The sequence below is a fragment of the Heterodontus francisci genome, chromosome 41 (assembly GCF_036365525.1).
Source record: "Heterodontus francisci isolate sHetFra1 chromosome 41, sHetFra1.hap1, whole genome shotgun sequence".
NCBI lineage: Eukaryota > Metazoa > Chordata > Chondrichthyes > Heterodontiformes > Heterodontidae > Heterodontus > Heterodontus francisci.
In genome coordinates this window covers 23,511,884-23,529,376 of record NC_090411.1, presented here as the reverse complement: position 1 = coordinate 23,529,376, position 17,493 = coordinate 23,511,884, and the positions used below count along the sequence as shown (strand labels likewise).

The 17,493-nt window shown below is 46.2% G+C and overlaps 1 protein-coding gene across 2 annotated transcripts in view; it reads left to right on the top strand.

Moving 5' to 3' along the window:
* The window catches only part of LOC137353356 (transmembrane protease serine 6), a 68,906-nt gene that overhangs the window by 40,206 nt on the left and 11,207 nt on the right, over window positions 1-17,493 (top strand). For both annotated transcript variants that reach the window (XM_068019527.1, XM_068019526.1), the window contains 7 exons: window positions 719-828; window positions 3,592-3,734; window positions 5,014-5,112; window positions 9,478-9,591; window positions 10,478-10,594; window positions 16,006-16,171; window positions 16,338-16,609. In XM_068019527.1, the coding sequence (XP_067875628.1) occupies window positions 719-828; window positions 3,592-3,734; window positions 5,014-5,112; window positions 9,478-9,591; window positions 10,478-10,594; window positions 16,006-16,171; window positions 16,338-16,609 (1,021 nt within the window). The remainder of the gene's footprint in view (window positions 1-718; window positions 829-3,591; window positions 3,735-5,013; window positions 5,113-9,477; window positions 9,592-10,477; window positions 10,595-16,005; window positions 16,172-16,337; window positions 16,610-17,493) is intronic.

Below are 17,493 nucleotides of genomic sequence, written 5' to 3'. Positions count from 1 at the left end.
GTAGCTCACATCAGTGTCCTGGAGATTAATGTTTAATTCCTGGAGACTCCAGGGCATTCCTGGAGGGTTGGCAACTCTACCCACCCCCACTCCCCTCACCTTTTATCAGTATCTAACTGTTTCTTAAATAATTCCAGGGGTGTTGCCACCATCGCCCAATCTATGTGTCGATCACTTTTTGTCCTGGCTTCAATCCTAAATTCATCAGTTTGAAACTGTGCTCCATTGTCCTAATGTCATGGGAACAGGAGTAGGCCATTTAGCCCCTCAAACCTATGCCGCCATTCAATGAGATCATGACGGATATGTGACCTAACTCCATATAACCAACTTTGCCCCATATCACTTAATACTTTTGGTTAACAAAATTTATTAATCTTAGAGTTAAAATTAACAATTGATCTAGCATCAACTGTCATTTGGGGAAGAGAGTCCCAAACTTTGTGTGTAAGCATGTTTCCTTATCTCTCTATCTACCCTATCTGTTCCCCTTCATATCTTGAAAACTTCGATCAGATCACCCCTTAACCTTCTAAATTCCAAGGAACACGACTCTACTTAGTGTAATCTCTCCTCATAATTTAACCCTTGGAATCATTCTGCTCCCAGTACTTGTGGTTCTAACCAGGGCTTTGTACAGCTGCAGCATGGCTTCTTAATTTAAGCTTTGAAGTGCTCCAATTTACCTTTTCTACAATGTTTACTATCTCATACACAGGTGCCATCCCTTGACTATGGAATTGCTCTGTGGTTTGATGGTTATGAGCTGGACACACCGACCTTCACACAACCCTGCTCGCAAGGCCAGTGGAGGATACAGAACAGAAAGTAGGTTCAATATCTTTTTAGATGCCTTTTTTTTTGCCTCTAAGTTGTTCTTCCTCCACCCCCTCATTCCAGTTTCCAAGTATCTTCCTAAATCATTTCCGAGTCCTTAGTAAGTGAGTCTGTCAAATTAGTGCCAAATTATGGATATTAGAGAAATTAAAAAGACTTGCATTTCTATAACACCTTTCACCACCACAGGAGGTTCCAAAGTGCTTTACGCCCAATTAAGTACTCTTGAGGTGTGTTCGCTATTGTAATCTAAGAAAGCAGCAGCTAATTTACACACAGCAAGCTCCCACGAACAGCAAAGTCATAATAATCAGATAATCTGATTTTAGTAATGTTGGTTAAGGCATAAATATTGTCCAGGACACCGGGGCGAACTCCCCTGCTCCACTTCAAAACAATGCTGTGGGATCTTTTATGTCCACCTGACAGGGCAGGTAGGCTTTTGATGTCTCATCTGAAAGGCGGCACCCGCGATATTGCAGCACTCCCTCAGTAGTGCACTTGAGTGCCAGCCTAGATTTTGTGCTCCAAGATGGCTCTCATGGGATGTACGTACCATGTAGTGTAGTACTAAGCACTAAAAACCAGGTTCGCTGCTTGCCCTGTGCAGTTAGCTGACATTAGCCAGCGTCGCTCATAATTAACCTCAGTAGCTTTGGCCAAAATGAAGAAAATCAGCTAGGGGGGCTGGATTTTTGCTTTTGTGGGAGGGAACGGGGAAGAAGAGACTGTTTCCAGTTCCCAAACCCACCCCCAGGGGGAAACTGTTGGAATTTTAAATGGGGGCAGCCCATTAATTGTCATGGAGACAGGTTCCCTGTCAAATTAAAGGTGGCAGGCAGGCTCTTGAAACTGGAGGGCCAAGTAGAGGCCTTTCAGCTTGAGAGGAGCAGCTGGGTGCAGTAAAGGGTAAGTAACTGAGAGGACACTTCAACGTGGAGGTGCCCTCTCACCAATGTTTTTAAAAATTTAAATCAAAATGTAGAAGAAGCAGCCTCCACGGGACAGCCTATTGTGGCACCCACACCCAGGTAGGCAGGGAGGGCCTACAGGCCTGACAGGAGTATTGGTCCCCCGCACCCCCAGGCTGCCGCTGGGTGCCCTCTTCCAAACAGTTGAACTGCCTCCCATTGCATCGGGCAACTGGAGGCCAACGGGAAAATCGAGTAAGGCTCCTTTAACTATTGTTAACAAGGCTCTTAATGAGACGGTGCTTCTGATATGACCTCCTTTTTCCTCAACCGAGGATTTCCCCCCACTGTGGTTGACAGGGCCCTCAACCGTGTCCGACCCATTCCCCGCACCTCTACCCTCACCCCTTCCCCTCCCTCCCAGAACCGTGACAGGGTTCCCCTTGTCCTCACTTTTCATCCCACCAGCCTCCATATCCAAAGGATCATCCTCCGCCATTTTCGCCACCTCCAGCGTGATGCCACTACCAGTCGCATCTTCCCCTCCCTTCCCCTGTCAGCATTCCGAAGGGATCGTTCCCTCCGCGACACCCTGGTCCACTCCTCCATTACCCCCACCACCTCGTCCCCGTCCCAGGGCACCTTCCCTTGCAATCGCAGGAGGTGTAATACCTGCCCATTTACCTCCTCTCTCCTCACTATCCCAGGCCCCAAACACTCCTTTCAGGTGAAGCAGCGATTTACTTGTACTTCTTTCAATGTAGTATACTGTATTCGCTGCTCACAGTGTGGTCTCCTCTACATTGGGGAGACCAAGCGCAGACTGGGTGACCGCTTTGCGGAACATCTCCGCTCAGTCCGCAAGCAGGACCCTGAGCTTCCGGTTGCTTGCCATTTCAACACTCCCCCCTGCTCTCATGCTCACATCTCTGTCCTGGGATTGCTGCAGTGTTCCAGTGAACATCAACGCAAGCTCGAGTAACTGCATCTCATCTACCGATTAGGCACACTACAGCCTGCCGGACTGAACATTGAGTTCAATAATTTCAGAGCATGACAGCCCCCCACTTTACTTTCATTTTTAGTCATTTTTAGTTATTTTTTCTTCCTTTTTTTTTTTGCATTCCTTTTTAAATTTTTTGCATTTATTTCATTTCATCTTAGTTTGTTCAGTTTGCTTACCCACTGTTTTTTTCAGGTTGTTTTTCTTCAGGTTTGCACTTGCTGATGTTCTATATTCAGTATATTCACACCTAATCTGTACTAATGCTTTGTCTTTCAAAACACCATTAACATATTGTTTGCCTTTGCTCCGTGACCTTTTGGTCAGCTATGTGGCCTGGTCCAATCTGCACCTTCTCCTTTGTTATCTCTTGCCCAACCCCCACCTCACTTGTTTATAATCTGTGACTTTTCTAATATTTGTCAGTTCCGAAGAAGGGTCACTGACCCGAAACGTTAACTCTGCTTCTCTTTCCACAGATGCTGCCAGACCTGCTGAGTGAATCCAGCATTTCTTGTTTTGGCTCTTAATGAGACTAATTGGTTGCCCTACTTTGTGAGGGTGGGTAGCCTTGCTGGGCCCAGAACCCACCTCACCTAAAATGGTTGTCGCCGGGAACGGTGTCAGGAAACTGGTATGTCCGCTGGCACCAGTATTTGGCATCCCCGGTCCACCTCCATTCACGACCTCGACGGTGCCTAAAAAATTCTGCCCCATGCATCACTTCCTGATGGAGAGATTTTTTTTGAAAACAGGGGAGGCCCACAACCAGGCCTAAGTGAGGCCTACTCCTGACTGTGCTGTAACATCACCTCCTGACTGCTTCCCCTCTCTTCTCAGGCTGTGTGGAAGGAGACTGCTGCAGCCATACGCGCAGAGAATCTTTGTCGTGTCGCTGAGCACAACAGTGACCTTTACCTCCGAGGTGACCCTCACAGGGCCTGGAATCCAGTTCTACTACAGCCTCTTCAACCAATCAGACCGTACGTCTGAACATTTTTTTGTGTCCAGTCGGAGGTGGGAGAGAGGGTACATGATTACATTGTGATATGCCTTGCAACACCCCTGAGACATAGGAGAAAGGATCCCCAAACACTGCTGCCAAATCCTCACTCTCAAATGCTGTAGGCTAACTTCCCAATTACACTACTCCATTGACCTGTCCACCACCCTTTCAGGCCGTGCAAGATCACAGCAACTCGGCACGAAAAATTCTCCTCATCTCCCCTCTGGTTCTTTTGCCAATCACCTTAAATCTGTGTCCACTGGTACTGACCCTTCTGCCACCGGAAATAATTTCTCCTTATTTATTCTACCAAAACCCCCCAAAACACCTCTATTGAATCTTCCCTTAACAATCTCTGCTCTAAGAAGAACAGTCCCAGCTTCTCCATTTTCTCCACATAACTGAAGCCTCTCATCCCTAGTACCATTCTCGTAAATCTCTTCTAAATTCTAGTAAACAATCCCAAGAATAAAAATAAGTCACCACTCTGTGAAAATGTGTATGCTTCATGGTGGAATAGCCAGAGGAGACAAGCTGCCCAGGCTCATGTGGGAAAGACCGGCACTTGCCGAGATGTAGCCATGAAACATTGGGTTTGGTTCTTAGTCCTGGAGGGGAACATGGCCTAGCGAGTAACCAGATCCATCCTGGAGTGGGAGTAGGGAGGCCCTGGCCTTCTTTTAACTCTGAGCTCTATTAGGTCCCCCATGACCAAAAAGGCCTAGAGGTTGGCAGGAAACGTCTATCTTAGGGTTACCAACCAACCAAGAATCAAGCAATCGGATAACGATTGGGGAGGGAAGGTGGGGCACCGTGAGGATGGACATGTTGTGCAGCCTAGGATGGGAGTGTGGGTCGGGCGGGGGTGTAGGTGGAGGGAGAAGGTCATGTGATGACAGCTCCAGGGATATCTCGAAATGGAGTTGGTAACCGTGTTCCTCCTGCCAGTTAAAATCAGTCAGGCTTGAAGGACTTAACTGGGGATTCAGGGGGAGAAGTCCACAGCAAGGTGAGTGGATTGGATCAGGGAGGCAAATAGAGGGTGAGGGGAAAAAGGGACAAGCCCAAAGCAGGGGAGACTCACGGTTACCTTGCAAGGAGTCAAAATGTACTTCAGCCAGAGTCAGCACCTTCAGCGTTGTGGGCGGGGTGTGGGGGAGGGGTGAATTATTTTACAATAATGCTAAGTTATTGACCAGTTGACTCTGCATAACTACACAGCCATCATCCCACTGTCTGCTTTACTCCCTCTGCAGCCTGCCCCGACGAGGTCTTGTGTTCTGTATCTGGCTTGTGCGTCCCAGAATGTGATGGTCTGAAGGACTGCAGCAATGGAGTGGACGAAAACAATTGCGGTAAAAAAAGATGTACTTTCCACGTTAAATATGGGAAGACACTGCGAATCTCGTGTGCTGCTGATGTATCAGTCTGCGACATGTCATAATGTCCAGCTACACCTCGATTTTAAAACTCCGCCATAAACTCACACCTCCCTGTCTCTGTAACCTCCTCCAGCCCCACAACCCTCCGAGATCTCTGCGCTCCTCCAATTCTGGCCTCTTGCACATCCCTGATTTTCATCGCCCTGCCATTGGTGGGACGTGCCTTCAGCTACCTTGGCTCCAGAATTCTCTCCCTAAACCTCTTCACCTCTCTCTCTGCTCCTTGAATACGCTCCTTAAAACCTACCTCTTTGACCACGCTTTTTTTCACCTGCCTTACTATCTCCTTATGCAGCTCGGTGTCAAATTCTGTTTGATAATGCTCCTGAGAAGCACCTTGGGACATTTACTACATTAAAGGCACTATATACGTGCAAGTTGTTAGGTAAAAAAATTAGCTCGAAAATGCCATCAGCATAGGTAATGCAACTTGAACTAATGTTTCTTCGATTCATCTTTAACGTCAAAATGTCTCTCAGTGTTTTGCATAATCGATGACTTATTTTGGCCTCTACAGGCTACTGTTAGGAATAACAGGGTGGGTGTTCTGTCTCAGGAATGTCGCACAAACAGTGAGAGGAATGGCCAGTTAATGTGGGAGGTTTCCAGTCCCTGATTTTTTTTCAAACAATAGACATCCACTTCAACCAACAGGAGCGCGGTGGAATGTCTCATCAAAGGACAGCGTCTCCGACAATCAGTGCTGCACTGGTGCCTCAGTCTAGATTATATTTAAACCCTGGCGTGGGGATCAAACCCTCAATCTTATAACATGAGGCAACAATATGGCTAACTGGTGTCAGCCGTGGCTGAACAGGTTGCGTTATTGCCTCTGAGTCTAAGGGCTGATATTCCGGACGTGCGCCGCTAAGCCGCCGCGATATTTCGCGCAGCGGCTCGTTAACATGGAGGGGGCAAACCACCCATCCCCCGATGACATAGAGGGGGCAGGTACTCCATCCCCGGCAACGGTCACCGGCACCAGTGCGCAGGTACCGGCGCCATTTTTAAAGGCTTCAAGCTCTTCGATGACATTTAAATTTTTAAAGAGAACGGCAGGCGTGTTTTTCAAGTTTTGGCATTAAATAAAAGATAGAATCCCCTCTTACACCGCCCACACCCGCCCCCCCCCCCAAAAAAAACTGTTTTGAGTCCCGACCTTTCACCCCCAAACGTTTGCTCTTCAACCCCCTTCCCACCATCCCCTCAGCCAATAGTAACAGTTTTCCCCGCTCCCCACCCCCCCCACCCTGACAATTTCACTCCTCCCCACCCCCCCCACCCTGACAATTTCACTCCTCCCGCCCTCGCCACCAAACAGAGATCCGACGGCGCGGGTCTCCCGCCAACCAGACAAAATATCAGCGTGGAACAGCTGTCACAACTAGGTAAGTGATTATTCTTTAATTATCATTTATTTACAAACGTTAATTAGGTTTTTTTTCGATGAGCGGCGGTGGGGGGCTGCCCCGAGCCCTTGTCGCCGCCAGTAATATGGGGCGGGGCCTTCCCATCGTCAAGGCCTGTGGCGGGCCTCTCCCGGAAGGATTTTCCAGGCGCCCCGCCACGACCCCTGACATCAGGGAGAGGGGGCTGATAAAATTCAGCCTTAAAGGTTTGTGGGTTTGAATCCTGCTCCAGAGACTTGTACACAAAATCTAGGTTGACAGTTTAGAGCAGTACTGAGGGAGTGCTGCACTGTCAGAGATTTAGTTCCATTGAAATTTGATTCCACTGCCACTGGATTGTTTAACGGGATGATAAGATCTCTCGTCTTTTCCAAGACATCCTATATTTATGAAAGAAATATGGAAAATGTATTTACAGTGTGCCTTACCCACAGTGATGGGGGTGTGTGTGCAGGAAGGTGAATGAAAGAGCATTGATATAGCAACTTCCACCTCCTCCGAACATCCAAAGCACCCCAAGGTATGGACTATAGAGAATTATCAGGGCCAGAGTGATCGCCTAGAGTAGCATTGATCGCTTTACAGTGTCGCAGAAGAATTTCCCAAGTTTGTTTCCCCAAATTGGCTTGAGTTTTTATCTGGATTTTTCTTCTCTCCCAAGAGATCACATGGTGCCATGTAGGTGAGAAGTGTAAATATTGTGGCACATACAGAATCACAATTGGAGGCAGTCGAGGGTCTTTTCCTGTCCAGCAATGTTTGAGAGAATTTTGGAGTGTTGGTAATGTTGTTTTAGAGGCACGCAGCCCAAGGTCATCATTCTGGAAGCTTTAGACATTCCAATGTGTTCCATGTGAACAGAGGAACAGAAGTAGGCCATTCAGCCCTTCGAGCCTGTTCTGCCATTCAATTAGATCCTTTGCCCCATATCGCTTAATACCTTTGGTTAACAAAATTCTATCAACCTCAGATTTAAAATTAACAACTGATCTAGCATCGATTGCTGCTTACGGAAGAGAGTTCCAAACTTCTACCAATTTTTGTGTGTTTCCTAATTTCACTCCTGAAAGTTCTGGCTCTAATCTTTAGACTATCCCCCCTAGTCCTAGACTTTCTATCTACCCTATCTGTTCCCTGTAATACCCTGAAAATTTTGATCAAATCACCCCTTAACCTTCAAAATTACATGGAATGCAACCATAATTCATATAAGCACTCCTCGTATTTTAACCCTTGGAGTTCAGGTATCATTCTGATAAACCAATGAGATACTCTGACCTTTTGTTCCATGTTGCAGCATATTGACGATTATCTCATATTTATTTAGTTGTCTGTAAATATTGGGACTTCACAAATGACATGTAACAAGAGTGAGGAGAGTCTGAAAGCCAAAGGCCGAAGGCTGCAGCTATGTTTCCCATGCTGTGCCTCTTGTGCATAGTACAGCAATGTTAAGAAGTTAGAGAACGCAAGAGCCTGAAGCACAATCCTACTGGGCCTGTCTTGTAACAGAAGCACCAGGGTCAATTTTAACTCCATTCTCACCTGGCACTATTCTATTCTCACCCTGCTTCAAGTCAGCTGAGGCTCCCGCTACAAGATCTTGTGTTAACTGACATTAGACTTGGAAAGGAACATGGAAATGGTGCTGTTCCCATGTGCCTGCTCCTATGTTCCCTTCATCCTAAGAGGATGTTCCCACTTGGCACAGTTCTAATCAGGTACTGAGCCGTGTTGGAGTTACTCCCACTATTTGACTCTCGCATTCAGGGCCATGGTGCTACCCACACCTCACCTTCGAATGGGGAACTAGCTACAAAGTGCTTTTTATTTATTTTTGATTTTAGAGATACAGCACTGAAACAGGCCCTTCGGCCCACCGAGTCTGTGCCGACCAACAACCACCCATTTATACTAACCCTACAGTAATCCCATATTCCCTGCCACCTACCTACACGAGGGGCAATTTACAATGGCCAATTTACCTATCACCTGCAGGTCTTTGGCTGTGGGAGGAAACCGGAGCACCCAGCGAAAACCTACGCGGTCACAGAGAGAACTTGCAAACTCCGCACAGGCAGTACCCAGAATCGAACCCGGGTCCCTGGAGCTGTGAGGCTGCGGTGCTAACCACTGCGCTACTGTGCCGCCCTTCTTCATCCAACTACCCAGTAAGACCCAGTTCTCAGAGTTCTTGCTCTTTTCAACACAGCTGAGAAAGAACTCTGAATTCAGTTCAACTGTAGTGATTCAGAGGGACCGTTCAGTCGGTCTCCTCCTCAAGCTGTGCTGGGTGAGAAAATCAAAAATGGTGTCCAGATCACTGCTGGCTGTAGTTTGATACACGAATGTGTCTGAAGGGTTGTCTCGCCCTGTCTTACTTGATCACGACTGTGGGTCGCGCTCCATAAATTACCACAAAAATCCATGTGTTAACTTGTCCATCCTATCTGCTCTCTCAGCCCTCTAAATAAACTTTCTTTGGCAACTATTTCAACTAAGAAATTCATGGTTCTGAGAGAGTTATGCTAAAATCAAAAATTCCCAAGGTTTTAATCAGATGCGACAAAATGTTGATAAGTTATTATTGCACAATGATGATCTGCTGGTTTGTGCCTGAATGTGGTGTTATCTTCCCATGTCGAGACGACTGTCCAAATCTGCCTTCTGGATTTTGTTTTTTCTCTCACTCCTCCTTTTCAGCATCTTCTTAACTGTCTAGTTTCCACTGCATTTTCCTTCATTTGTTCCTTCTTTCTGTTGCATGTACACATGGAGTCTGACTTCTAGGTTTCCTTTCTCTCTCATGCTCCATGTTTCTCTCTTGTAGTTGTTTCCTCTTTCATCCTCTCTTTCTCTCCTTCCCTAGTTTGTCCTGCACAGTTTCAGTGCACTGAGGGAAACACTTGTGTTTCGTTACTCAACGTCTGCAATCAGCACAAAGACTGCGACACAGGGAGCGATGAAGAGAACTGTGATGGGGGTATGTGAAGTACGAATTTCAGCAACCTGCCTCATTGTTCGGGGCACTTTAACCACTATCTTTCTAAAGAATCTCATTTTCTTTGGCATGTGGCTTCAAAAATTAAGTTAGAGCATTGATGAATGTAGATCCAAACCTGTAGCTGAGCATGCCGTTTTGCTCACTTTGTGTTTTGCTATGTGTGTGTTTAGTGTGTCTTTTACTCATGGTCTTTGTGTGTGTGTGTTGTGTGTATTTAGTGTGCCTTTTACCCACTGTGTGTGTATGTTTCAGTATGTGTGTTTTTCAGTGTGTGTATCCTGTGTGCGTGTGTGTGTGTTTCAGTGTGTGTACCCTGTGTGCGTGTGTGTGTGTTTCAGTGTGTGTGTATTTAGTGTCTTTTGTCCATGGTGTGTGTGTGTTTCAATGTGTGTGTGTGTCAGTGTGTGTGTTTCTGTGTGTGTGTTTAGTGTCTTTTGTTCACTGTGTATCTGCGTGTGTGTGCTTCAGTGTGTGTACTCTGGGTGTGTTTCAGTGTATGTGTTTCAGTGTGTTTTTAGTGTGTCTTTTACCCACGGTGTGTGTTTCAGTGTGTGTGTTTCAGTGTGTGTGTGTCAGTGTGTGTGTTTAGTGTCTTTTGTTCACTGTGTGTATACGTGTGTGTGCTTCAGCGTGTGTACCCTGTGTGTGTTTCAGTGTGTTTTTATTTAGTGTGTCTTTTACCCACGGTGTGTGTGTGTCAGTGTGTGTGTGTGTTTCATTGTGTGTATACCCTGTGTGTGTGTTTAATGTGTCTTTTCCCCATGGTGTATGTGTTTTGCGTCTTTTTTCCACTCTGTGTTTGTGTGTGTGTTCAGCTATGTGGTTTAATGTGTTCTATAATTGTTTGTTATTCTGTGTTCTCTAGCCGTGCCGTGTGACCTGTTCACCTACATGTGTGATGATGGTTCTTGTGTGAAGAAAGCAAATCCTCAGTGTGACTATGTGTCAGATTGTCAAGATGGAACTGATGAGAGAAACTGCGGTAAGGACTGGAAAGCTGGAGCAAGCTCCTCTGGCTAAGGTAGCCCAGAGGTTTAATGAAATAATAGTGGCCCCTAAATCTCACATACAGATGTCAAGGCATTCTGTACTCAGTGGAATTCCTAGATGTCGTGGAATCAGAAAAGATAAATTGTAACGGGATGTTGGTCAGCCAATAGTGAAGTCCTGGGTTGTATTATTAACTGTGGAAAACAGAACACAGGTCTACTAGGTAAAGGCAACACTTGATGTGGTATTGAGGCTCCCAGGTTTGATTCTTGACCTTTTTCTCTTTAGTTACTTCCCATCCCTAATCGTCTTGAAGATGGTGGTAAGCCTTCCTTTTGAGCTGCTGGGTAGTGATTTTTGATGCAGCTAAAGGGCTAACAGTCGACTTCAGAAGGAAATTAAGAGTCAACCACGTTGATGTGGGACTGGAGTCACATATAGGGCAGGCCAGCTTCCTTCCCTAAAGGGCATTAGCGAACCAGTTGGTTTTTTACAGCAATCCAACAGCTACAAGTTCCACGATCATTTAATTCCGATTCTGTTCTCTAGATTACTAGTCCAGTAACGCAAGCACCACACTACTTCAACCTGTTCAGAGAGAGCTGAGCACTGTCAATATGGCAGTTGGGTCACTACAAGGGATCAGATAGGGGAAATTCAATCAAGGGCACCATGTGTAAATTAATAATTTAGACGTGAATATAGGAGGTATGATCATTAAGTTCACAGATGACGCGAAAATTGACGGTGTCGTAAATAGTGAGGAGGAAAGCCTTGGATTACAGGACGATATAGATGGGCTGGTAAGATGGGCAGAGCAATGGCAAATGGAATTTAATCCTGACAGTGTGAGGTGATGCATTTTGGGAGGACTAACAAGGCAAGGGAATATACAATGGATGGTAGGACCCTAGGAAGTACAGATGGTCAGAGGGACCTTGCTGTACTTGTCCATAGATCACTGAAGGCAGCAGCACAGGTAGATAAGGTGGTTGGGAAGGCATACGGGATACTTGCCTTTTTTAGCCAAGGCATAAAATATAAGAGCAGGGAGGTTATGATGGAGCTGAATAAAACGCTAGTTAGGCCACAGCTGGAGTACTGTGTACAGTTCTGGTCACCACACTATAGGAAGGATGTGATTACACTGGAGAGGGTGCAGAGAAGATTCACCAGGTTGTTGCCTGGGCTGGTGCATTTCAGGTATGAAGAGAGACTGAAAAGGCTGGGGTTATTTTCCTTAGAGCAGAGAAGGCTGAGGAGGGACCTGATTGAGGTGTACAAAATTATGAGGGGCATAAATAGGGTAGATAGGAAGAAACATTTTCCCTTAGCGGAGGTGTGAATAACCAGGGGCATAGATTTAAGGTAAGGGGCAGGAAGTTTAGATGGGATTTGAGGAGAAAATTTTCACCCAGAGGGTGGTTGGAATCTGGCACACACTACCTGAAGGGGTGGTAGAGGCAGGAACCCTCACAACATTTAAGAAGTATTTAGATGAGCACTTGAAACGCCATAGCACACAAGGCTACGGGCCAAGTGCTGGAAAATGGGATTAGAATAGATAGGTGTTTGATGGCCGGCACAGACACGATGGGCCGAAGGGCCTGTTTCTGTGCTGAATAACTCTATGACTCTATGTGATCATGGATGTAGCGAGAAGGCGAAAGTCTCAGCTTTGACGTTACCCACATCAATTCACCTGCTGATGTTGGCTATCTAGTTTCGCTCACAAGATACCGGGTGACCCTGGCACCACTCGAGATCTACCTCAACGTGAGTCTGCCATTACAGGCAAACATCGATCACGTAGAACGCACAGCACGGAAACAGGCCATTCGGCTCAACAGGTCCATGCTGGTGTTTGTGCTGCACACCAACCTCGTCCCACCCCTTTTCATCTAGCCCCATCAGTGTATTCTTCCATTCCTTTCTCCCTAGTGTGTTTATTTAGATTCCTCTTAAATGCATCTCTACTCTATACACCTCAATCACTCCATGTGGTAGCGAGCTCTGCATTCTAACGACTCTCTGGGTAAAGAAGTTTCTCTTAAATTTCTTATTGGATTTATTTCTGATCATCTTGTACTTATGGCCCCGAGTTTTGGTCGCCCCCACAAGGGGAAACATCTTTTCAGTGTCTACCCTTTCATAATTTTAAGGGCGTGAGAGGGATATGGTGTGCAGATATACACATCATTAAAGAATACATATAAATAAGGCCATAAAAAAGGCAAAATTATTCCTTGATCTTGTATCCAGAGGCATAGAATGCAAAAGCACACTGCTAACATTGAACACGTACAAGATATTAATTAGGCCACAGGTAAGAGTATTGTGTACAGTTTGGAACAACCAGTTCCAGGAAGGCCATAAAGGCAATGGAAAAAATGCAACTTAGATTCACTAGGATGTTACCAGGGATGGCAGATTATAGCTAATAAGAGAGGGTGGAGAAGTTAAGGGCCTTTTCCACTACCTTTTCCACTAGAGGTGAGGAGGTTAATCGGTCATTTGGCAGTGGGCCAAAGATTAAGATTACGAAGGGTTATCAATGGTTCCTCTGGTTCGCGAGAGATTAGCGAAGGAGATACAAATTTAAGAGAATCCTTAAAAAAGGTTAGAAAAGATGTCTTTACACAGAGGGTAGGTAGAATGTGGAATCTGCCTGACACAAAAAGCAGAGGACATGAGTTATTTAATTAGGCAGTTGCTTGTAAAAGTCCTGTAATACAGAGCATGGCATTGTGACTAATCTGCACTTACTCGAAAGAATTCGCAACAGCGGACTGGTGAAAGGTATATCAAATATTTTATTCACACATTAAATCAGCAAGTACAAGCACTCACAACTTGCACAGTATACTACCCGTCAAGACGTGAGGTGATCAGTCTCGGACCTGCGGGTGCCCTTCTGTTCTCGGAGTCCCAGACTCAGGGTACCTTCTCGAGTGTTGGTCCTGGGGTTCTCGTGCTGTCCCAAGATTCAGTCAGGAGTTAAATCTTGTTTCCAAGACCCACCCCTCTTATTTACCCATAGTAAGAGCCTGGTCAGCACTTCTCATTTCTTACACTTCCCCATTGTCTAACTGTAGGTCTAATCATATCTCGTGTCCATAGCAACTCTTTATCTGTCTTGTGCAAGGACACTGAGTCTGCTAGCATGGTGGCTAATCTCATCCTGTTTCAGCCTGTTTTTCTGGACAGTCTGAAATTCTCTGGGTCATCTGTGTGCTGCTCCCCTTTTACCCAACCCCCACGGTTTTGACACACTGTGTATTGTTGGGTAACTGGTCCTGTGCCTCAACTAAGTTCTGCCTGTTTTTACTGGTCCCACAATGGAAAACAAGCAGGACAGTTTAATTCGACTGAGTAGCTCTTGTGGAGAAAAGCAATGACCCAGGCATGATTGCGCAAATGGCCTGTTTCTGCCTGTAACATTCCCTGGTTCCATGGTTCTGTTGGAGCCCTGCCAACCTGCTCATGCATTCTGACAGTGAGAACCTTTCTTGCCCCAGTACCTTCACTCGCTCCTCCTCTCCCGGATGGTTCCACAGCTAGCAGGCCCTCCACACCTGGCGTGAGCCCAGGAGGTGAATGTTAGCAGGATGTTGGACATGGAGAACCATCACAGCTGAACTTGATCTCACCTTCACCCAACATTCACACACACATGCGCATTCAAGCGGAGTCTCTAGCTAGCAGCATGGATTCCCACTTCTGATTAATTTCCCCTCTTAAACCCACTTTTTTTTAATGCATTCTGAGGATGTGGGTATCACTAGCAAGGGGAGCATATAACATCCATCTCTAGTTGCTATTGAGAAGGTGGTGGTGAGTCACCTTCTTGATCCACTGCAGTCCATGTGGTGTAGCAACACCCACAGTGTTGTTAGGCAGGGAGTTCCAGGATTTTGACTCAGTGGCCATGAAGGATAGTGTGTGTGTCTTGGAGGGGAACTTGTAGGTGGTGGTATTCTTAGCGCCTGCTGCCCTTGTCCTTCTAGCTGATGGAGAACTTGGGTTTTGGAGGTACTGCCAACACAGCTAAGATCAGCTAACTCAGCATCAGCCAAGGGTTTAACCTGGGACCTTTCTAATAGTAGGACTCTGTAGCTCAACACACCACGGATGTTCCCACTGAGCCACTGGGAAAGTCTCGCTCACAGTACTTGAGTCCACATTGAATTACACAAACTGGTTGAGGCTAATCTGGGAAACCTTATTTCAACCTGATACAAAATAGGGCTTTAGGGCCCCAAATTTGCGTAGGGCCTGATTCTGGCAACTAAACCAGAATCGCAATCACTGATGACTCTACTGAAGTACCCAGAGGCAGTGGGGGACGGGGGGAGGGACATGTCATTTCCATGGGTCACTGTGAGTTGGGCACTCACACCCTCCATGTGCCTCTCAGCCAGAAACTCCAGTTCCTTTATCAGATCTGGTGGGGCGTGGGGGTGGGGGAGGGGGGAATGAGAGGGGAGGGGATGGGTGTGGGAGGAGGCAGGGGTGGATAGAGTTGGAGATTACCAATCCTCTTCCTCTCCAGAAAACAAAGTGTTGGTCTTTACATCCCCCTTTAAAAAGCTTATGATTTTTTTAAATTAAAAATTCATCCTTTCTTAAATGATGCAGGCTGCTCTGCTCAGGAGGCCTCATCTCACTGGGAATACTGGCCTCCATCCAGACTCAACACCGGGACCCACTGTGCCAGAGAAGTAAGAAATCTCTGAATAAGCAGAGTCCCTCAAGCTTGGCCTCACCCTGTTTAATGGGGTGAACTGCCCCAGGCAAGGCTCGGAATCCCAGACACTCCCAACTGAAGCATATCTGGGCCCCAAACCTGTTTCCCAGGCCTCCCTCCGGTGTTGTGGCAGGAGTTTGTCAGACACTTTTGTGCCTTTTTGGAGCCAGAATGTTTTTGCTACACTCTAACATTAATAAATGAGAAGCGCCTTATTTTGGAAAGGAGAAATTTGTCCTCATTTAAGGTGGTGTCACTGAAAGATTATCCATGTTGGACACCCCTGTCAACATCAAGCACCCCCAGAAAACATTACTGGTTCTACAGTGGCTCAACAATGTGCAACAAACTCAACCTCACCAGTGTGATATTTCCAACTTTTGCACAAATCATCATGAGGCATCCCGGAGTGAGACTGCCAATTTGTGCCACATTTTGGGTAGGATGTTCTAGGCGGAATCATGTAGGTTGGAGGCTACTCCGAATTTACTTTGTTCTAGATCCCTCCACCTATCAGAATTAAAACTGGAGTCTTGCACCTCCTCAGTCTGAGGCAGACTCAAATTCAGGATCAACAAGTGAGGTTTGTTGACTAGTTCCTCACTCACTGTGAACAAGACTCTTTTCTGATTAATGAGTTGCCTTTTCTACTTTAGACTGTGGCCTTCAGACTTCCAGGAACAAAATAGTCGGGGGAACCAATTCCACCGAGGGTGAGTGGCCATGGCAAGCCAGTCTACAAATTAGCAGCCAGCACGTTTGCGGAGGTATTCTCATTAATGAGAATTGGGTGCTCTCTGCAGCTCATTGCTTCACTAGCAGGTAGATACAAAAGAAAAATCAAATTGTTATAAAGATTGTTATATGTTTCTGGGCATGAGGCAGTTTTTGCCTCACAACGTACTCTTTAATGGAATTAAGACTGGGTCCAAAGGCCCATGAATTTTCAGGTCCCGCTGTAACTTTAAATTTCCTTGTTTCCTTACAGTTCCACCCCACCAGCAATATGGACGGTCATCCTCGGCAAGTTCAAGCTTGACGTTGTCGGCAACAATGAGCTTTCCTTTAAGGTGCTAAAAATCATCTCTCACCCGTACTATAATGCCATCACCTATGACTATGACGTTGCTCTGCTCCAATTGGACCAGCCTGTGCCCATTGTGCCATCCTCGTACCCAATCTGCCTACCCACCAGGACGCACGTGTTTGAAACGGGCAAAACGTGCTGGGTCACGGGCTGGGGAACAACTGAAGAAGATGGTAAGTGGCACTCGAAGTCAGACCTTCATTGCTGCCTGAGCTGTGCATGGGATTTGTTGCTCCATTAAAAGGTTGTGCATCTATCAGTATAACTGCTGCAGTATCTACACTCACTGTGAGGCCAGCTTGCAAAGGCGTGGCCTCCAAGTAAAAAGAAAGTGAGTTGGGGGGTGGGGGGGAGGGTGCGAAGGGCAGGCAAATTGGACAGGCCTCAGTCTGTAATAAGCCTTGGCCCTGAGTCCTGTACACAAGCAGTTTTACTTCATTAGAGCCCTTCACATAGCTCGCTGTGTTGAATTCACATGGTCTTGAATTTAAAAGAAAGATTTGCTTTTATATAAAGCCTTTCATGACCTTAGGTGATCCCACAGTGGTTTATAGCCAATCAATTACTTTTGAAGTGCAGTCGCTGTTGTAATGTAAGAAACATGGCAGCCAATTTGCGCACAGCAAGCTCCCACAAACAGCAATGAGATAATGACCAATCATCTAGGGTTTTTTCCAGTTATGTTGGTTGAGGGATAAATATTGTCCAAGACAATGGGGACAATGCTCCTGATCTTCTTCAAGAGAGCCATTGAAATGTTTACATCAACCTGAGAGAGCAGATTAACACATTAATCGCCAGACTAAGGGAAATAATTGCTTTTGGGTGGAATTAGTGGTAGTGACGACTGTATCACTGCACTTTTCCAGTCATCCAGAGAATGCCAATTTAGGGGCAATTTTCTGTGCCTTCCCACTAGGAACTGAATAAAGGATACTCAAACTCGTTTCATATAGAACTCTTACAGCCAACAAACAGAAGACTTTCATCCTACCAGTCTAAAATGGATTTCAATCCAGGCTCCACTGCCCCACCCACTTCCCCTGCTCAAAGGGAC